Below are 22,739 nucleotides of genomic sequence, written 5' to 3' on the forward strand. Positions count from 1 at the left end.
ATCCTTGCAAGGGCCAGTAGATAGACACCAGTATAGTCCCTGGGTGATGGATAAGAGAACTGACAGAAAGGCACCTGGCTGGTGAGTGACAGAGATGCTTCAAATCAGTCTGATCACTTTTTCTGTCCAGAGCTCTGGGGATGCCTCCCAGTAATTTCTACAGTCATTAAGAATAGCTTAACAGAGTGGAATGAGGTCATGGAGATGACAGACTTTGGAGTCAGACTGTGGAAAGGGCCTGAGGTTAGGATCCAAGGGGCTTGGCATTGGGGAAAAGACTCATTTGTCAAGACTTGTGAAGAACTGGCTATATGACAATGGTGGGAGGTCCCTGGTATCCCTCAGCCCAGATGCCCTCATCCATGGGCCACCTGTTCCAATTTGGTCATTTCTGTCTTGTCCTGCTCCCTTCCTGGAATAGGCCTAACCAAGTCACAGTCTCAAAGTAAATATAACAACCAAGAACCAAGTCAGGCTGGTTTTGTTTCATTTCTAAAACGAGGTGAACTCCGGGCTGAGTTCTATTCCACTAACCCATGGCACACAAGTAACGTCCAATCTTGGAGCTACTTAAGATGTTAAAAAAAAAATGTTAGCCAGTGGCCCAAAAGCAGATCAGGGTCCCCACGTGTCTATAGATTATCAAAAGGTCACCTACTCAGACAGATGTGGACAGCAGCCTCACTGTGAGGTGTGAGCCTGAGCCGAATGTATTAAGGGATCCTTGACTCATTCTTTTAAAAAAGTCCAGATGGAAATTTACCTTTGTCACACAATGCTGTGACTAACCGCTGCTAGCCACGTGCAGTACAGGGAAGTGCTGGAGGAGGGCCCAAATGTGGGTGGCAAATGCATTCAGGTTGTGTTGCTAACTGCCAAGTGACAATGGCTATGCTGCAAAAGGACACCACACCAAGAAAGGGGAGATGACTGAGCAGAGCGGGCACTCGGCACTTCAATGTCCAGCCCCATCGGAGTGGAAACGCTGCATTTTTAAAAGCCTCCCCACATTCACAAGTGTTGAGGTCATATTAGTGGCACCTCCTGGGGCAAAGCAGACCCACTATGGTGCCAAGTGGAGAGGGCACAGCCTTCTCAAGCTTTCCTCTAAACTGTCTGGCTTTGCACCTCTGGTCCAGTGCATACCAATGACCTCTGCTTTTAGCTGTGACACAGTGAAATGAATTAATGAGCCTCCCTATAAACACAGGGACTTGGTGAAGCTGCCTCCTTGTTACTGACACAGGGACAGAAAAAGGCTGCAACTGGAAGGCTATAATCCTACAGAGCAGTATAGAGCACAAGCATTCCTCTGAGGGGAAAAAATTCTCTTTCTTATTCGAAGCCCATAATGACAAGATGACATTTGTCTCAACGCCATTCCAGGGAAAATGATGGGTTGGTGGTCATTAACTAGGCTAGTCCAGAAGCAAGCCTACTTGTTCACTAACAATATTTCACTGTAAACTGGGTGCTTTGCAGCATTCAATTCTATTATGCTACAGAGAACGCAGAAACAGGGTGAAAGTCCAAGTGTACAAATAGTTCTTTTCATGGGTGCCAAACAGGCTAAGGCTTTCATATAAAAATATTCCACACTTTACTTGCCCTGTTTAAGAAACAGTCCAGTTGGCATACCATAGGAATACCATACGCTAGGTCACACGGAAACAGCCAATTCTGACCAAGTGGACTTGTAATTTTCCAAACTGGATTCTGCCCAGCACTTTCCTAGGCTAATAGGAATTTTCCTCATCCTTTGACTGTAGCTACCTGAGCCACGGACAGGTTCCCTTTCCCATTCTAAGACAGTAGAGGCTGGATTCCAGAAAAAGTTCTTGGATAAGTGCCATCATCAGAATTGCAAAGCTTCCTCCATCTCTCCATACCATGCAGACAGCATTTCCAGTGAGAAACTGCCCCCCCTCACACCTGTGAGGGAGCAGAGGCAAAGCTGATGACAAGGAACCCATCCCTAGAATGGAAGGAGATTGAGAACAGGGCTGTGGAAAAGAACTACAAAGTTCTTAGCTAATTTATACAATATTCATGAATCTAAAGGACTCTGAGTCACTTCTAGAAAAGTTGGACAGAAAGAGCCAAAGAGTAACATGCATTTCTCTCCTATAAAGATACTTGCAATAGCAATTAGTTTTCGCAAGTCCGAATACTGAGGCACACACCAGTGAGTGAACAGCCCTGCAGGAGCTTCCTGAAATTATTTACAATTTCAAGTGGGTCCCTGGCTAAAAAATTACAGAGGGATCTTATTTGGGATGTTTTAAGTCATTAAAAAGTCAATGCCAGCATTTTCTCTGAAGTAGGAAGAGAGAGGGCAAGAAGGGGAAAGAGGGTCAGCATCCTCCTGTCTCAGCAGGGCCAGGAGGACTAGCCATTCTCAGCTGTCTGAGGGCTCCCAGGGGCTCCCTCCCAAGACAGTGAGCCAAGACCAGCAGCTATGCTGCCCCCTGGGGCACACAGGGACAGCAAGGGCTCAGAGGCCCAGGCCCACGGGGGCCCCTGATGGGCAGCTTGGCTGTGCCTCACTGGTGAGGTGGGTGTGGAATAAGAGGAAATGGCTTCTGACCAGGCCTTTCCAAGCGCATCTAATATGGCTTCTGATCAGGCCTTTCCAAGCGCATCTAATGTTTTTAGCTTAGGTAACTTGATAAGCAGATGTAAAACAGGGAGAAGTGATGGTGAGGGGCACTGTAACCACAGCCCTTGGGTTCCAAGATGATTTTATCAAAGGAATATAAGGTGAAAAGCCTTTGTTGGCACTGTCTCACCAACCAGGCAACCGGTCGTGCTTCGGCTGAGGTAACCGCTGGTTTTGCTTGGCTCAGGGGCTGCCGGGAAGGTTTGCTGCTGCTCAGGCATGCACAGTCTGAATAGAAGCTCATCTGTCCACAGGGCGGGGTGTGGGTGGCTTTAAAGACCTGCCCTCAGTTCCTTTCTCTAGCACTTGTGTTTATCTTTCCCTTCTGCTTGACAAAAGTCACCTGACATGGAGAGAAGTGTCTGGACGACAGCATGTAATTGAGTTGGCAAGAGACTCTCATGAAGCTCCTTGAACCAAACCTGCAGGCTCATTTAACTTCTCTTCTCTTGGCGTGGGACATGGGTACTGTCAGCTTTGGTTGTCACATGACCCAGAAGTCTGGGTCTTAGCTTAGCCGGCCCAGGAGTTTTTCATGAGGCAAAGGAAGTGGCAGCTGGTGCCTGCATGTGTGTTCCGCCTGCCTCTGTGAGCGTGGGTCCTGCAACAGTTTGATCCTGTGGTGAGCTATACAATGTTCTCTGCCCCTGGCAGGGGCCCCTGTGGGGGTCCACGGTCCTGCTTACTGTGCAGCTGGGCCAGCTGCAGAACTGGCATGTTGCACAGTGGACACACTTTCCGAACCTCCAGCCACTTAATAAGGCACCTGCAGAACGAGACACCACAGGAGGGAAGACATCAGTCCCATGCTCACGGTACACCAGCCCGCCCACCCGCCCACATATTTTGCATGTTGAACACATCTGTTGCCCAGGACAGCCAGGTCCTAACGAGCTCCACCCTCCATGGAGAACCCACTTTATCCTCTGGAGGAGCCAGAGCTCCAAGCATGCTACCCCCTCAGTCATCACGGTTTCTTAAAGGAGGAAGTACAGTGAGGGTGGTGCAAAGTAGGAGAAATGACACTTTCTAATAGACATGCAAAATGCATAAAATTGCAAGAGAAGAGGGAATATGAATATGTTTGCAAGAAGAGGGAGGAGAGAGCCCGACACTACCATTTACATTCAGACTCATCTATCTTGATTTAAAATAACTAGTTTTGATTAACGTAAGTTTTTTGGAGTGGAAGCTCTCATTAGAACATTCCATTAAATAGTGGTTTTATAACCTGGGCTCCCAGGAGGTGTGGGCTTGTCTGGCATTCTGCCCAAAGTCCTGCTGCGGTGCTCATGTTCCACAACCCCAATACCTCCAGTGCCATGTACACATACCCCACCCTGTAGGGTGCTTTCTGCACTGTAGACCAATCATGAAGCCTTCAAGCTTGTCTGGCACTGTTCCAAGCCCACAAGTAAGTTGGTTGATGTGCCTCAAACTCAGGTTCCCTTAAATAGTTCCATGCCAATACTTACTTTCTGTGGAAGGCATGCTTACACGGACAAATCCCCAACTCATCTCGAGGCTTGAAGTCTTCTAGACACACTGCACAGAGCTGAAAGATAAATTCACAGATGAGGAAAAGTATCTGCTAAGCACTCTCCCAGGTCACAAAGTAAAGTGCAGGCCCCTGAGGCCCAGCCATTTGAAGGGGTTTACAATGTCCCACAGTTTAAGTGAAAGAAAGAGGCTGACTGGGCAAGGTCTTCTGAAGAGCCTCCTGCTCTTCCTGTCACATGTCTTCAAAGATGAAGGGCAGGTGGCAGAAGAAAAAGCAAAAGGCAGTTTCCTTTGCTTTAGTGAATCAGAAGGGTCTGACTTAGGTTAGTCCTCACTAGCTAGGCTGGACATGATGGGATCTGCCTGTGGTGTGCCCAGGGGCTGACTTTCTGCAGGGGTGCTCTGCCTGCTCAGCAGCATAGCTTCTGTCAGGGACTGCTCATGCCCCGGGGCAGGCCCTGGGGCTCTCCTTTCTCTGGTAACATGCCCTCACTTTGGCACTGTCCTTCTGTCAGTATCTGTCTTTGTCATATAAAATGTTATTCAAGCCGAAACCGGTTTGGCTCAGTGGATAGAGTATCGGCCTGCGGACTGAAAGGTCCCAGGTTCGATTCCGGTCAAGGGCATGTACCTTGGTTGTGGGCACATCCCCAGTAGGAGATGTGCAGGAGGCAGCTGATCGATGATGTTTCTCTCTCATCGATGTTTCTAACTCTCTATCCCTCTCCCTTCCTCTCTATAAAAAAAAAATCAATAAAATATATTTTAAAAAAATGTTATTCAAGCCTGGCTGGTGTGGCTCAGTGTTTGAGCATTGACCATAAACCAGGAGGTCTCAGTTTGATTCCTGATCAGGGCACATGCCTGGATTGCAGGCTCAATCCTCAGTAGGGGAGTGCAGGAGGCAGCTGATAGATGATTCTCATCATTGATGTTTCTATCTCTTTCTCCCCCTCCCTTCCTCTCTCTGAAATCAATAAAAACGTATTTTAAAAAATTTGTTCAAGAGTCTCTGAATTAAACTGGAGAAAATGTGCAAATGTGGCCAGGACAGCTGACAGGTGGCCAGGCTCCACAGCTTTGAACAGGCTTCTCCTTCACACCCAGAAGCTGGGGTTCAGCCACCACTTCTTGAACACTTACCAGTGCACAGGGACACCAACTACCACCACTTTTACCCATTTTACAGATGAAACAGAAGCTCAGAGCAATCACCATGTTTCCTGAGGCCATGCAGTTGGTGAGTGTGGCTGGGCTGGGTCCCAGGTCTCCTGCACTGATGTGCTGTATTCCTTCTCTCTTGCTTCCCTGTCCTGGTTCAACCATGAACATTTCTTGCCCAGACTGATGACATGGCCTCTCTTTCACTTGTTTATAACCTACGACATGTAACCCAGTCTTCTTAGGTTACGTGACAGGACATGTGGCTCTTGGTGCCCCGTGGCCGTTGCCATGAATGTTGGCCTTCCAACATTCTTCCCTCAGGGCCTTGGTATATAGCAGACAGGATCTTCAGGAAGGGGAGAAAGAGTAACTATCTTATCAGGCTTGGCATTACTGCCAAGACAGTAGGAGTGCAGGGAGGAAGGCAGGACCACTAGCCTTGGCTTGGACACCCACTAGCTGCGTGATCTCTGCCATTCTGATGCCTCTCCAGCTCTGTTCCTTCATCTATGTAACGTGAGGACACTACCTGTCCACCTCCTTCTTAGGACTGTTACCAACTCAGGCTGGTGGGACCAGAGCTGAGGAGGCAGTACGGCAGTCTACCAATATCAGTGACTTTTATCCCAATGCTGCAATCGGAGCACTATTTTCAAGCCCATTTTATTCTGGAGGAAGTTTGAGAACACGCTGTTGGTAAAGATGAGACTCTAGCAGCTCTAGCTTTGGAGTGACCTTTTGGGACCTCAGCTTCCCACCTGTAAAGGGGGAATGATGTTCCCAACTCCTGGCTGTGTAATAGGCCTTATGGCCTTAAACACCCAGCTTCCCTCCCGGCACAGCCTTCCGAAACACGGTCAGGACTGCTGGCTCCGATCCAGCACGGATCCTACCAAAGGACAAGAAGTTGACAAGTCACTCATTTTTATTTGCTTATTTTTCCAGGATTCCTCATTCTAAAACCACAGTCACCTGAAAAAAACACATCCCACAAGATAAATTCTGACATGTTAAGTGCTAAAGGGACCAAAAGTCAAGGACAATCACAAAGAGAAAAGCCTTGGGTCTGACTTCTTAGAAGCTCCCTTGAAGGGTCAAACTAATTTTATAACTTTAAAAAATATATTTTTTAATTGAGTTTTTACAGAGAGAAGAAGAGGGAGAGAGAGAAACATCAATGTGAGAGAGAGAATCCAGTTCCCTCCTGTATGCACTCTGACTGGACAGGTGCCCTGACTGGGAATCAAAATGATGACCTTTGGGTGTATGTGATAATGCTCAATCAACTAAGCCACACCGGCCAGGGCCTAATTTTACAACTTTAAAGATCACATTTTGCAAATGAGCTTTACTTTCCAATATGGTGTCAGAGCAACTAGACATCCATAGGCACAGAAGCATGACATGATCCCTAAAGCACAGGCAATCAAAGGAAAAAAAAACTGACAAATTGGACTTCATCAAATCAAAACTTTTGTTTTGCAAAAGACCCTTTTAGGGTAAAAGATTGGGATAAATATTTGCAGATATTTTATTTTGTAGGCTTTTTATTACTGAGCTGTAAGAGTTATTATATATTCTGAATACTAGACTCTTATCAGACATAAGATTTGCAAATATTTTTTCCCTGTGGGTTTTCTTATCAGAAAACCATAAAAAAACAGAAGAAAGTGGCACAACATTTTAAAAGTGGTAAGAGAAAAGAACTGTCAACCCAGAGTTATATATCCAACAAAAACAACCTTCAGGAATGAAGGTAAAATAAAGATATTCTCAGATAAAGGCAAACTAATAGAATTCATAGCCAGCAGATCTGCTCTATGAGAATTGTTAAAGGAAGGTCACTGGACAGAAGAAATATGACAAAAGAAGTAAACTTGGAACACTGGGAATAAAGAGTAATGGAAATGATAATTATCTAGATAAATATAATAGACTATTCTTCCTGTCTTAAATTCTCTAAAATATATCTAGTGGTTAAAAGTAAAAATATATAACAATGTCTGATGGGATTTTCAATGTATATAGATATGCTATAACAGCTATTGCATAAAGGGGAAAGCATAAAAGATCTATATGGATATAAGATTTCTACATTCCAATTGAAGTGTGAAAATATTGATTCTTTTTGTAATCTCTAAGAAATCACTAAAAAATTATACAAAAAATAGTCAAAATCACAATAAATAAAGAATACTAAAAATGTTCAAGTAACTGAAAAGAAGGTAGGAAAAGGAAAACAAAGGAATAAAGAGAGGAAAAAGTGGAAGACAAATAATAAAATGGTAGACCTAATTCTAAACATATTAACAATTGCACCGATTAAAAGATAGATTTGCAGAGTGGATCAAAAAACATTTCTCAACTATGTGCTGCATATAAGAAAACTCAGTTCAAATATAATTATACTAGAGGCCTGGTGCATGAAATTTGTGCACTGGAGAGGGGGTGTCCCTCAGCCCAGCCTGTGCCCTCTTGCAGTCCGGGAACTTTTGGGGGATGTCCGCCTGCTGGCTTAGGCCCACTGGCAGTCAGTCATCCCTCTCGCAGTCTGAGACAGCATGGAGAGTATTATGCTAAGTGAAATAAGCCAGTCAGAAAAAGACAAGTATCACATGATCTCACTCATATATGGAATCTAGTGAACAAAATAGATTCAGAGACATAGAAGCATGGAACAGACTATCAAATCTCAGAGGGAAGGAGGAGGTGGGTGGGTGGGTGGGAAGAGATCAACCAAAGAACTTGTATGTATATATGCATAACCCATGGACACAGATAATAGAGGGGTGAAGGCTTGGGGTGGGGGGCAGGTGTGGGCTAGAAGGGGACAATGAGGGAAAAAAGGGAATATCTGTAATACTTTCAACAATAAAGATTAAAAAAAGAAATAAATGAGAAGACATAATATGTTTATAAATTAGAAGATTTGACATGGTTAAAGATGCCAATTTCTCCCCAAGTAATTTATAGATTTAATGCAATACTAACCAAAATCCCAGCAGGATTTTTTTTAAGATATAGGCAAGCTGATGCTAAAATTTACTTGGAAGAGCAAAGGAACTAGTTAAAACAGTATTGGAAAAGAAGAATAAAGTTGAAGGAATTACACTACTTGATTTTAAGACTTACTATAAAGCTATAGTGATTAAGGCTAAAGAGATAGAAAATAAATCAATGGAACAGAATAGAGAATCCAGAAACAGACTCACAGAAATATGGCCATCTGATTTTTGACAAAGGTGCAAAAGAAATTTAATGGAGAAAACAACCACTCATCATAACCAGAGCTGGGGACATTGTGGTGAACAAATCAAAGAATAAATGCAAACAGCAAGTAGATGATAGACTAATGCTAAGACTCTCAGGCTTCACCTGAAAAGCCCCAGATCTGACAACAACTGTTGTCCCCATGGCAACAATTAGCTAGCATTGAGTGCTAGCAACTCCTCTACACAGTACCTGCATGTCCCAGTGTGTCACAGCTTCCATGGCACCTGTTTCTCTTGACCCCATGATCCATCAGATGCCATTTATTATCTCACTTGCATGGTTAGAACTAGAAACATGTTGTTTTTTGGTTTTTTTTTAGAAATATGTTCCTCTATATTTATGTTTCTGTTAAAAGGTGGAGGAAGAAAAAAAAGGGTAAACTATGAGTTTTAAGAGAGGATATTTTTCTTTATAGAAAGACAATACAGTGGGGCCTTGACTTACGAGTGTCCCGACTAACGAGTTTTTCGAGATACGAGCCATCTCTCGGCCGATTTTTTGCTTTGAGTTGCGAGCTAAAATTTGGGTTATGAGCCAGCTTCAGGTACCCCACCGCTAGTTGGCGCAGCGAACGTCACAGTGAACGCCACAACATCAGCCCAGTATCACGTGTCTCACTCGTTCACTTTATGATTTGACATACGAGTAATTTGAGTTACGAGCTCCGTCACGGAACGAATTAAACTCGTAAGTCAAGGCCCCACTGTATATTATCACTAGAGGCCCAGTGCACAAATGGGTCCCTGGGCGTGGCCTGCGGGAATAGGGCTGAAATCGGCATCCAACATCCCCTGAGAAATGTGGTAGTGAGTGAAGTAGCAGGCGGCTGGGAAGGAGCTGCTCCTGCTCATCCCGGCCCCACTCAACCCGGTCAGCTGAGCATCTGGCCCCCGTCTTCCACTGCAGCCCCTTGCATCTCCTGGTCTGCCACACCCAGCTATGGAGAAGTGTGTTCCTAGGGCGGAGCTCCCGCGGCCTCTCTGGGGGTGCAGACTGAGGCTCAGAGAAATGGGGTGAGTGCCCAAGGGTAGCCCAGGGCAGATTGAGGAGTCGCGGTAGCTGCGTGGCCAGGCTGCCCACTTCGTGTGCCTTCCTGCAAGTCCTGGGGTGGCTCCAGTCTGATAGGAGGAGGTGGGTGCTAGGGATGGAGTTCGCAGTCTCTTTTTTCCCTCCCTCCATCCCATGGTCCTGGCTATCTGGGGAGTACGCAGCTGGAGGGGTTGACGGAGGTCGGGGTGCCGCGCCTCCCTGGGGAGCAGTGAAATTTGGGCAGATAGCCTGGCCTCTCAATGAGAACTGCAGCTCAGCCCCACCTACTTGCAATCTTTCATAGACTAATCGCCTGTTTCTCTTTTCATCTGTCCAAGTTGACTGACCCCTGGTGGTCAATGTACATTACAGCGACCAGTCGACCGGTCGCTTAAGCTTTTATATATATACTAGAGGCCCGGTGCATGAAATTCATGCACGGGAGTGGGGGGGTCTCTCAGCCTGGCCTGCACCCTCTCGCAATCCGGGACCCTCTCGGGGGATGTCCGACTGCCGGTTTAGGCCTGATCCCTGCAGGAATGGGCCTAAACCGGCAGTCGGACATCCCTCTGGCAATCCGGGACTGCTGGCTCCTAACTGCTTGCCTGCCTGATCGCCCCTAACCACTCTACCTGCCTGCCTGATTGCCCCTAACCACTTGCCTGCCTGCCTGACCGTCCCTAACCACTTGCCTGCCTGCCTGATCGCCCCTAACTGCTCACCTGCCTCCCTGATCACTCCTAACCACCTCTGCCTTGGCCCCCGCCGCAGTGGCTTCGTCCGGAAGTATGTCTGGAATGACGTCCAGAAGGTCATTCGGCTGTCCGGTCTAATTAGCATATTATGCTTTTATTATTATAGACAGACTAGAGGCCTGGTGCACAAAATTTGTGCGGGGGGGTCCCCTCAGCCCAGCCTGCACCCTCTCACAATCTGGGACTGCTGGCTCCTAACTGCTCACCTGCCTGCCTGCCTGATGCCCCTAACTGTCCCCCCTGCTGGCCTGGTTGCCCCCAACTGCCCCCCCACTGGCCTGGTCGTCCCCAACTGCCCCCTCCCTCCGGCCTGGTTGCCCCATGCAGCCTGCTGTTTAGTCATTACTGTTACTGTGACGGTGCCCCAGACAATTTGCATGTTCCTCTATTATTAGTATAGATGCTCAAATATGTATATATCACCCTTTAGCTTCACTTATAAGTGTTGCCTAACTCCTAGACTGGTAGGAAAAACATAAACAAAAAATGACATAAATAGTCACAGATATAGAGCTAACTGTCTAGGACACTGTCGGAGGTAGGGTGGAGTGGGGTGGTGCCTGGGCATCTGAGTCTGAAAGGTCCCAGGAAGGCTCCCGTATGGGAGCAAAAGCCAAAAAGATCATGGATCATGTGATACCAGACCTCTCAGTGTATATACCAGGTAATAGCACCCTCTGCACATTCCATGACTTTCTCATTTACACGCTCTTCTGTGAGACTTCTTGAGAGCATAAATTAGTATGTATTTTATGCTTCTTTGTGTCTCTATGGTTTAGTACAGTGTCTGACATGTTTTATGTATTCAATAATTTAAAAATTATTTTTAAAATTTAATGTTAACTTATTTTCCTTCTTTAAAATCAAGAACATTGCATATAAAACTGACTTCCATTCGACCAATTTCCCCTAATCTTTTTCTTCTTTTCTCCTCCTCTGTGTGATCATTATGTGTCCTTCTCAAACAGTAAAACACTTTGCAGTTTGCATACAAAACCCATGAAAAACCTAGTGTTTATTTCATTTTACATATATGATATAAACATTTATATCATCTTGCAACTTGCTTTTATCAAGATCCCATTAGAGATTTTTCCAGGTTGATCGCTGTACTTCTAGATAGAACTTGTTCCTTAATTTTGCCTGCTTTATAGTACCTCATTGTATGAGTCACTGTATCAGGTTTCCTTTCTTTCCTCTCTCCCTCTCTTAGTGGGTGATCTTCCAGTGCATCATGCTTTATTTATTCATTATGCTACTGATGGACACTTAGCTTGTCTCTGATTTTTCACTATTGTAATTATTCAATAACAGTATTCATACTGAAATCACTGTATAATTAGGCTACCCACACACAAAAGTTTGACAAAAAATAGTTTCATTACCAAAAAATGCAGCTGGAAAGAACCAAAGGAATTGTGAAAAATGCATAATGCCTCTAAACACAAGCTGTAGAGCAAGGTTAGGTTTTCCAAGCCATAGTTTTAAATAGCAGGGGAAGGGTAAATCAGTAGCTTGGTCAGACCCAACAGAATTGAAATTGGTGGGTACAACTGGGGTACTAACTCTGATAGACAATGCTGCCACACAGTGCACTTAGGATAAAGACTCTAAACCAATGGGTCAGACCAATAAGGAAGACTTCTATTCCTGACAAACCTGGTTATTCAATATTGCTAATGTATGTCAGAAGAGACCCTAAACAGAAAAGGGATCACCCTCTATTACTTCATGTTAATTTTGGCCATGTGCCAAAGTTAACTTTTGGGAAATTTAAAAAATCAAACAGTAATTGATGCTTGCGTTTAATTCAAGGTTAGGCCTAAAATGCTGTAACATATCAATTCTGATTAAAAATATGCAGAAAGAGCAAAGGATTTCAAAGTGTTCAACAATATAAATCATTTTTATTATTATTCAAATAATTTCACAATCTATCTTTAAAGAAGAGATGGGCAATGTAGCTTCACCACAGTTAATCTAAGAAAACAGATATTACACGTGCAACTTTCCAAGTCCTTGTTTTAAACACCAACTCAAAAACTCAGAAAGAGAGAGGGCCCTAAAATTAAAAATAAATTCTGAACATTTGTAATTAGAGGCAACACAAGGAATAAAATTAGAATTCTTACAGACTATGTGTCTTAAGGTATACATCAGGACACACACACACACACACACACACACACTTTTGTATTTAAGTTACAAAGCATAATTACATAGGGAACTCCTATGGACCACACCATGCAACCTCAACACGAGATAATCCCAAGGATATACCTCTCCCTGTGTGTTCTTCCCTATCCCACTACTCTGCCTTATCTCCCCAAACTCCTACCTCCAAGAAATAATCACTGCCATTTTTGTGACATTGGTAAGAAGGAACTACTGGGAACATTTTTAAGAGTGAAATTACTGCAAATTCACCTTGAGTAGAAAAACCAACATATCTATCTCCTATTCATAGAGCATTGACAGACAGCAGCATCCCTGCTGCTATGCAATCTTACGTGGGCACCATCCCTATTAAAAATATGAGTTATGTTATTCTCTTAAAGTCTTCACACAATTGATTTTTATGACCTCATCCTCAAATATTCTATTAAGCTGATCAAAATAAACCAAATTTTATTTATTTAGATAGTTAATCCTCACCTGAGGATATTTTTCCATTGACTTTGAGAGAGAGTGGAAGAGAGAGAAGACAGAGAGAGAAATATCGATGTGAGAGAAACACATTGATTGGTTGCCTCTTGCATACACCTCGACCAGGACCAGGGCCCGGGAGGAGCCTGCAATCAAAGTGTGACCTTGACCAGAATCAAACCCGGGACCCTTTGGTCTGCAGTCTGATACTCTATCCACTGAGCCAAACTGGCTAGGGCTTTCCACTGATTTTTAGAGAGAGTGGAAGGGAGGTGGAGGGAAAAAGAGAGAGAGAAACATGGATGTGAGAGAGATTGACATAAATTGATTGCCTCCTGCATGCACCCCGGGCTCCAACCTGGGCTGGGGATTGAGCCTGCAACTGAGGTACGTGCCCTTGACGGAATTGAACCCATGACCCTTCAGTCCAAGGGCCGATGCTCTATCCAATGAGCCAAACTGGATAGGACAAAATAAACCTAATTTAAAAAAATCCTCACCTGAGGACATGCTTAGAGAGAGGACAGGAGAGAGAGAGAGACATCAATGTGAGAGAGAAACATCGATTGGCTGCCTTCTGTAAATGCCCCAACCGGGGATGGAACCCACAACCTGGGTATGTGCCCTGTCCAGGAATGGAATCTGCAACATTTTGGTGCACAGGGCAATGCTCAACCAACTGAGCTACTCTGACCAGGCTAAATAAACTTAATATTTTTCAACTTCTGAAAATAAAGATGTTTAAGCATACCACAGCATACCACTTTATTAGAAAACAGTTCAAGAAAAGATTAAAATACTTATTAGGCAACTTACTTCATGTAAATTCAGTTCTTTTACTTTCTCTTTTAATATAACCTGTAAGACAAAAAGTATGTTTTTATGCCCATTTGTGTCTGTAATTAAAAAAATTTCTCATACTTAGTTTTCTTTGTATATATAGCTAATTTCCCCTCTTATTTAGTATTGAAGTGAATTTCTTTTACAGTTTGAGATAGAACATTTTATCAACATTCTTTGAAATTGAACAATGATGCAATATTCTTCTGGAAAGCAATTTTATAGTCTCTTTGACAATAGATTAAATTTTGGGAAAAGACATTAACACATGCCCATATAGACTAAGTACAAACACAGGGTAGGAAATTGACTGCCTTATGGTTCAGTAAAGCACAGCACTGACTGATGGGATTAACTAATTAGTAATTATTAAAGATTAAAAAGTAAAATCAATCTTAATTTTAGAAGTTTTGCTCATTATTATACATTCTCTCTAGAGTTATGTAAATAGGCTTAAAACTTATCCAGGTGCTGTTTCTAATCTGACTTTGCAGTGACTGAATATCAGTTAAAAGGAATGCCAAATGACAAGAGGGCAAATGACTACTTAAATTGAAAAGTTCTGAGAATAAACTTAGCTTATTAGAATTATATGTCATCTTCAAGTGAAAAAACAGACAAGTGAAATTTGGGAAAAATCTCTATTTTGAGTATCTTATATACCTGAATCAAAAATAGTTTTGAGGGCAAATCACATTTTCAGAAATCACAACCAAAAGCTACCATCTAGCTATGCAGGAATGTATTACATTTCAAAGTCAGTATTTTTTAAGGACAATTTTTACCATATTTTGTGACTTTAATAGTTCTATCAGTCAATTTCACCTTTTAAATGACCAGCAAGGCCAATTTTACTTTTAAAAAAAATATATTTTATTGATTTTTTTTACAGAGAGGAAGGGAGAAGGATAGAGAGTTAGAAACATCGATGAGAGGGAAACATCGATCAGCTGTCTCCTGCACACGTCCCACTGTGGATGTGCCCGCAACCAAGGTACATTCCCTTGACTGGAATCAAACCTGGAACCCTTCAGTCCACAGGTTGATGCTCTATCCACTGAGCCAAACCGGTTAGGGCCAATTTTACTTTCTAGTTAGCTTTTTTTACATACAAATATCTTGTAGGTTGTCAAGATCGTGAAAGAACTGAGACAAAAAGATTCATTTATTTAGAAAACTAAAACATTCCAGTCTGTGTATGAATCCCACATGAGACCTATAGGGAAGAGTGTGGGGTTACCTATGACATCAATGTCAACATCTAAGAAACTCGCCCATGAGCTCATATTTCAGAGACACAGACAAAAGATGGACAAAATGATATATAATCCTAAACTGGTGAGATGGTTCTATAACATCATGTCATAAAGGTTAAAGACCAAAATAAGCTGCAGCTTGCCCCACAAAAGCTGAAGCTTTTTCCCCAAAAAGCTAAGAACAACAAAATAATTTCACGCTTTGGTTCAAAAGAAAAGGAACAACTAGGCCCACTGTTTGGTATCAGTGGTAAAATGTTAATGGATGACACATGTAAGAAAAAAAGAAATTTTACTTTGCTTTCAAGTAAAGCTGTTTATTACTTTAAAGAACAAATCAGTAAAGGGACAGTACAAAGGGGCAAGGGTTACCAGTGATGATCCAAGTAGACTTCTAGTGGTATGACATTAGCTAACATTTAAAGTACAAAAGGGGAGGAGATGAGATCACTAGAACAGAGCTGGTCATCTCTGAGGAAGTTGTATGTTTTTAATGAGGGAGGTAAAAAAATTATTTAATGGAATCTCATCTATATATATAAAAGGCTAAGTGACCGATCGTAGGTCTGTCTGACCAACTGGCCGGTACACATGATGGGCACTGGCAATTTAAAAATAAATGTTGACTAGCACATATGTGATACATATAAAGCTCTCGCTAGTGCCAATCACACGTGTGTGTTTCTATCTGTCATCGTTGATCGTGAATTTGGTTGTTTTTGTTGACACTCTGAAGCTAAAAGAAAGTGGCTATCATGTCTTTGTTGTTATTATATCATGTTGTTATTTATTAATTTATATATTATTTTCATATACACTTTACTAATTTTCTTTCATCTCTGATAGTTCTATTATAGAGAAAGGGAGAATAGCGATATTAAAATATTTCTTCTAATTAATTTCCTTTCAATGTGCATGAATCCATGCACTGAGCCACTAGTTTAATATAACCTTTAAGAATTATAAGCTACAGCATTTCTCTTTAGCAAAATGTTAGCTTAAGTTCCCTGTTAAACTATATTATTGTATCATGTGAACTTTCTATAACTTCAAATAATTAGAAAGAAGAGTACTTAAAGTTGATCTATTTTTACTGTAAACTGGCAAATAAAATGCTAAAATGAACACAAGTCCTAGTTTAAAATGAGTGCAAATCTGAGTTCTCATTTTTTGGGTACAAAACACTGTCAAAGTCAATCTGAAGTAAATTTCTCACCTGTTTATAGGCATAAAATTCTTTGTGTGCTTGATGTCTTAGCCTAAAAGACAAATGAACAATGTGATATTGAGATTTCCAAGACAACAATTTGAAAAAAATAAGGAAACTGCTAATTTCGGTATCAGTTTATATCATTTATAGTTTAAAATCCAGAGTCTTTATCCTGGAATACACCCAAATGACACATCTGTTACATGTCATGAGTAAGTGAACAGTGAACCATAGAATGATATCTAAATGTAAATTCAAGTAAAATCTCATTAAAACCAAATCTCATTAACACAACAAATATTTTAATGAAGCCTCAATTTTTTTATGTTGATGATAGTCCACTTGTTTCAATATTTAATATACATTTTTTATTTAAAATTTTAAGTATAATATACATCTAATAATTACAAAAACCTTAAGAATTAAGTGAATTAAAAAATACACATACACATTTATATATACCAGTGTAACTATCACCTAGTCAAGATACACAACATTTACAGCACCCCTTCAATGACTACTCCCGATCAATATCCACCCAAAGAGGTCACCACTATCCTGATTTCTATCATTATAGATTAACTAGGGGCCCAGTGCACGAATTCGTGCACCTTGAAAGGAACTGTGGGCTGTGAGGCTGCAGTAGGCACAGGGTTGGGTCTCAGACCATCCTCGGTGACCCCACCCAACCCCTCCCTCTGTCCCGTCTGCAGGCAGCCCCACTTCCGCCGCCACCGCTCCCACGTGCTGACAGCGCAGACGATTGGGGCCGGCACCGTCAGTGGGTGCGAGTGGTGGCTGCTGCCCCGATTGCCCCTCAGAGCAGGGGGAGGTGGAGAAGCCCTTGGGCGATCAGGGCCAGCAGCTGCCGCTCACACCCGCTGATGGAGCTGAATGATCAGGACTGGTGCCGGGCACCAGCAGCGGGTGGGAGTGGTGGGTCTGGCACCGGCTGTGGGTGTGAGCAGGCCCAACGCCGGCAGCAGGTGCAAGTGCCGGGCAGGACTGCAGCACACAGGAACAAAGTATTTTCAGTAACCACCAGAGGCTCATCCCAATGACAGCGACCGGCGCCCCACCTTGGTCTGGTTCCCCCACTCACCTGCTCCACCATCCTGTTGCAGCCAACACCTGCCATGTTCCACACATGCCCCCTGGTGGTAAGCGCACGTCATAGCGACCAATTGTTCGGTTGTTCCGCCGTTTGGTCTATTTGCATATTAGCCTTTTATTATATAGGATGATGCTTGTTTTTGAACTCCACATAAATGGATCATTTGGTATACACTCTTTTGCATTGGCTTCTTTCAGCCAACAGTTACTTTTGAAATTTATGTTGTTGCAGTAATTCTCTTTTTGACTGACATATAGTGTTCCTTTGTATGAACACTATAAATATAATTTATCCATTCTACTGTTGATATTTAGATTACTTCCAATTTTAGGCTATTATGAATAAAGCTGCTACACAAATTCTTCTATGTGTCATTTAGTGGACATATAGACTCATTTCTGTGGAGTATATACCTAGGAGTAGAACTGTTGGTCCAAAGTGCTTGCACCAATTTCTACTCCTGTGGGTAAAGCATGAGAGTTATAGTTGTTCCACATCTTTGCCACTGCTTTGTAAGGTCGGTTCAAAAATTTTAAGCCAATCTAGTGGGTATTTAGTGGTATCTCATTTTGGTTTAAATTTGCATTTCCCAAATGGTGTGCAGAACCCTTTCATATGCTTATTCCCAATTGGATATCTTCTTTTATGAAATGCCTGTTTGATTTTTTGCCCATTAAAAAAAATGAGTTGTTTACCTTTTTCTTATTGATTTATAGGAATTCCTTATATATTTTAGATGTGAGTCCTCTGTTTGGTCTGTGTACTGTAATTATCTACTCCTACTCTGGGGCTTTTGCCTTTTCATTCTCCTAATGGTATCTTCTGATGAACAGAAGCTTTTATTTTAAATTAAGTCCAATTTATCAACTAGTCCCAATAATGTCAGTTCTTTTTGTGTCCAATTAAAATAACCTTTGCCTACCCCCAGATCATGAAGATATTCTCTTGAAAACAATTTATTTTACCTATTACATATATATATATATATATATATATATATATATATATATATATATATATAATCTGAAATTAGTCTTTATGTATGATTTGAGGTAGAGGTCAAGATTCTTTTCATCCACATGCAGATTTTTGTTTGACTCATTTATTACAAAGATCCTCCTCCCCCACTGCATTGCAGTGGCACATCTGTTGTAAGTCAGACACAATATGTGAGTCTGTTTCAAGAGTTTTTATTCTGTTCCATTGGTCTATTTGCCCATATTTGTATACTAGGTTGAACAGTGTCCCCTTAAAAATTATATCTAACTGGAACCTTAGGATATAACCTTATTTGGAAATAGTATTTGCAGATTATTTAATTAAAATAAGGTCATACTGGATGTAGGGTGCATATTGGATTTAGGGTGGAAATACAGACACAGGGAAGAAAGCCAGGTGAAGACAGAAACAGAAGTAATGCAGCTATAAGAGGCAAGGAAGGATCCTACCCTAGAGTCTTCAGAGGGAGCATGGCCCTGCTGACACCTTGATTTTGAAATTCTAGCCTCCAGAATGTGAGATTAAATTTCTGTTGTTTTAAGCCACCCAGTTTGTAGTAGGTGGTTACAGCAGCCCTGGGAAACTGATGCACCTTGTTTTCAATACCATGCTAGGTTTTTTTTTTGGTTTGTTTTTTTAAAAACTTGTATTTTGAAATAATTTTAGATTTACAGAAAAGTTGCAAAGAGTTCACATATACCTTAGTCCCAGTTTTTCCAATGTTCATATCTCACACAACCATAGTACAAAAATCAAAGTAAATTAACACTGATATATTGATTCAATGTTGATATATCAACAAAATAAGAGACTTTATTTGAATTTCACCAGTTTTTTTTCACTAATATCCTTTTCCTGTTCTATGACCCAATCCATGTCTCCTTAGCCTCTTCCAATCTGTCGCAGGAGCCTTAGTTTTTTTCTTTCAAGATTTTGACATATTAACCATGATCACTTGTTCATGGAGTGTCTACTGGGTCTCTCCACTGTAGTTATTTTCCTTTTTGAAACTGACCAACATCTTGGGGGAGAGATGTTGAAACTATGTAAAATCCTACTTATTCTCAAGCTTTTGCCCACTGATTCAGCACTCATCTTGCTTGCAACAATTACTGTAGTGTTTGCCTGGTGGTGGCTTTGTAGTTTCCTAATTCCTTGCATAATTATTAACTGGAATTCTTCTGTAAGGAACATAAGTCCCTTCTCCCTCATTTGTTTATATCACTATGACTCATGGATATTTGTTTTAGTCTATGGGTTAGAATTCAATATGATCATTATTTATTTTATTGCTCACATTGATTTAGGTTTGGCCTTTAGGAGCTTCATTGGATTGACTTCTGTGTCCTTTTAATGTGCCCTCATCTTTTTCCATGAATTTCCTTGCTTATTAGCACTGAAAGATGTTTCCGGCCCATTTTGTAGTTTCCATGCCCCATTTGTGGAATTAGCCACTTCTTCCAAAGAACCTTGGTTCCTTTTACTGGAGAATAGTATTTAGGAAGCAGGATCTGGGTGCTAGGTGAATAGCACTCTGTTTTAAGTACTGGAGCTCTGTAACAAGTTTTGGGATCTGGTATTAGAAGTCCTCAAGCTTTGTTCCTAATGATTGTCTTGGCTACTCTTGGTCCTCTGCATTTCCATACCAATTTCATGAGCTTGTCAGTTTCCACAAAAAATCTATTGGGATTTTGACTGAGATTGTATGGAAGTTATAGATCAACTGGGGAAGAATATCTTAATTTCTCTTTATACATTTCTAGGTAGAACGCTTATATATCTTTCATTAGATTTATTCCTAGATTTTAGTAAGTTTTGATCATATATCTTTCATTAGATTTATTCCTAGATTTTAGTAAGTTTTGATCTACTATAAATTATAAATTTTTTTCATTTTCTAATTCATTATTGCTACTACATAGAAAAAACAATTTTTGTATATTGGTCCTGTATCTAATGACTTGCTAAGTTCACTTAATCTTCCTGTCTACAAATAATGACAGTTTAAACTCTGCCTTTATAATCTTTAGGTATTTTACTTCTTTATTTTTTATTTCATTTCTTTTATTACTTTTTTATTCTGCATTGGCTAGGACCTCTAATACAATGGCAAATAAAAGTGGTGACATCACTACTGGAGGTCAATGGAGGGGAACAGGGGACATATGTAATACTTTCAACAATAAAGATTTAAAAAAAATTTAAATGCATAAAATTATATAACTAAAAATAAAAACCCATCGCTATTAAGTATGATGTTTTCTCTAGATTTTTTGTGCACAACTTTGATTCAAATAAACAAAGTTCCCTTGTATCCTAGTTTTTGATTTTTAAAAATCATGAATAGGTATTAGTTTTTGGTGGTTTTTAAAAAATATGTTACTGATTTGAGAAAGGGAGAGAGAAACATCAATGAGAAACTTCAATCCGTGGCCTCTTGTATGCCCCCCACTGGGTATTGAGCCTGCAACCCATGTATGTGCTCCGACCAGGAATTGAACTGGTGACCTCCTGGTACATGGGTTGATACTAACCACTGAGCACACCAGCGGGACTCTATAAAATTTTTTCCCCCATCACTCCCCCTGCCATTTTTTTTTTTTTTTACTGTTAATGTGGTATATTGTGTTGATACCTTCATTCCTGGAATAATGTCCACTTGAAGATAATGTACTACCATTTTTGCATATCCCTGAATTTGATTTACTAATATTTTGTTCATGAGAGACATAAGTCTGTAAGTTCCTTTTTTGTAATGTCCTTGTGAGGCTTTGTATAATTTTAATCAAAATTATGCTGTCCCCATTATATTAGTTGAGTATTTCTTCTATTCTTTGGAAGTCATTTAAGAAGTATTGTTTTCTTTACTGTTTGAAGGAATTCACTGGTGCAATTACCTGGCTTGTAGTCTCTTTGTAGGAATGTTTAATAACACATTCAATTTACTAGGTATATAGTTATTAATATTTTCTATTTCTTCTTGAGTCAGTTTTCTTATTCCTTTAATAAAAAATTTTAATACTCCTTTATTTGTATTCACATAAAATTAACCATTTTAAATTGTATAATTCAGTGGTGTTTAGTGTGGTCACAATGTTGTGCAACCACCAGCTCTCTCTAGTTTCAAAATTTTTCATCACCCTCCAAAAAACATGAGATCTCACTAAGTGGTCTCATTAGGTCAGTGATGGCGAACCTTTTGAGCTCGGTGTGTCAGCATTTTGAAAAACCCTAACTTAACTCTGGTGCTGTGTCACATATAGAAATTTTTTTATCTTTGCAACCATAGTAAAACAAAGATTTATATTTTTGATATTTATTTTATATATTTAAATGCCATTTAACAAAGAAAAATCAACCAAAAAAATGAGTTCGCGTGTCACCTCTGACACGCGTGGCATAGGTTCGCCATCACTGCATTAGGTAGTCCCCCTTCTCCTATCTCCTGGTAACCTCTAATCTGCATTCTGTCTTTATGGATTTGCCTATTATGGATAGAAATATGTATGTGTATATAACAAATCATACAATATGTGATCTTTTGTGCTTGGCTTTTCACTTAGCATAATGTTTTTAAGGCTCATCCTAATTGCAGTATGCATCAGTTCTTCACTCCTTTTTATGGCTGAATATATGCTACAATTTGTTTATCCATTCATCTGTTGATGGACATTTGGGTTTTATACATGTTTGGACCATTATGAATAATGCTGTTATAAGCATTCCCGTATAAGTTTCTGTGTAGGCATAGCTCTTCATTTGTCTTGGGTATTCACCTAGAAGTGAAATGTCTGGGTCATATAGTAATTCTATGCTTAACTTTTTGAGAAGCTGCTGAGCTCTTTTCCACAGTGGCTGCACCATTTTACCCTCCCACAGGCAGCATGTGTGGGTTTCTATTTCTTCGCATCCTCACCAACACTTGTAATTTTCCATATTTTTGAGTACAGCATCTTAGGTGTGAAGTGGTATCTCACTGTGGTTTTAATTTGCATTTCCTTAATGACCAATAATGTTGAACATCTTTTCATGTGTTTATTGGCCATTTGTACAGGGTAGGGCAAAAGTGGGTTAATAGTTGTGAGTATGCAAAAGTTTATTCTTTTATTAATTATTGTAATATCTTCCATATGAACAACTGTACACCTACTTTTGCCCCACCCTGTATATCTTCTTTGGAAAAGTGACTATTTATGTCATTTGCCTATTTTCAATTCAGTTGTCTTTTTATTTTATTTTTTTAAAATATATTTTATTGATTTTTTACAGAGAGGAAGGGAGAGGGATAGAGAGT

The 22,739-nt window shown here is 40.9% G+C and overlaps 1 protein-coding gene across 2 annotated transcripts in view; it reads right to left on the bottom strand.

Annotated features, from left to right (window-relative positions):
• Positions 1-22,739, bottom strand: part of RNF24 (ring finger protein 24) — a 65,850-nt gene that overhangs the window by 1,892 nt on the left and 41,219 nt on the right. Inside the window, exons 3-6 of one of the 2 annotated variants that reach the window (XR_002831117.1) lie at positions 16,339-16,381; positions 13,843-13,884; positions 4,135-4,214; positions 3,003-3,425 (exon numbers count right to left, since the gene is read on the bottom strand). Coding sequence is in view for 1 of the 2 variants with exons in the window: in XM_006096422.2 (XP_006096484.1) it covers positions 3,287-3,425; positions 4,135-4,214; positions 13,843-13,884; positions 16,339-16,381 (304 nt within the window). In the remaining variant the exon portion in view is untranslated. Of the gene's footprint in view, positions 1-2,724; positions 3,426-4,134; positions 4,215-13,842; positions 13,885-16,338; positions 16,382-22,739 lie in introns of those variants that run through there. The other variant, XM_006096422.2, reaches the window with a different exon arrangement.

This window comes from Myotis lucifugus, unplaced genomic scaffold (genome assembly GCF_000147115.1).
Source record: "Myotis lucifugus unplaced genomic scaffold, Myoluc2.0 scaffold_178, whole genome shotgun sequence".
NCBI lineage: Eukaryota > Metazoa > Chordata > Mammalia > Chiroptera > Vespertilionidae > Myotis > Myotis lucifugus.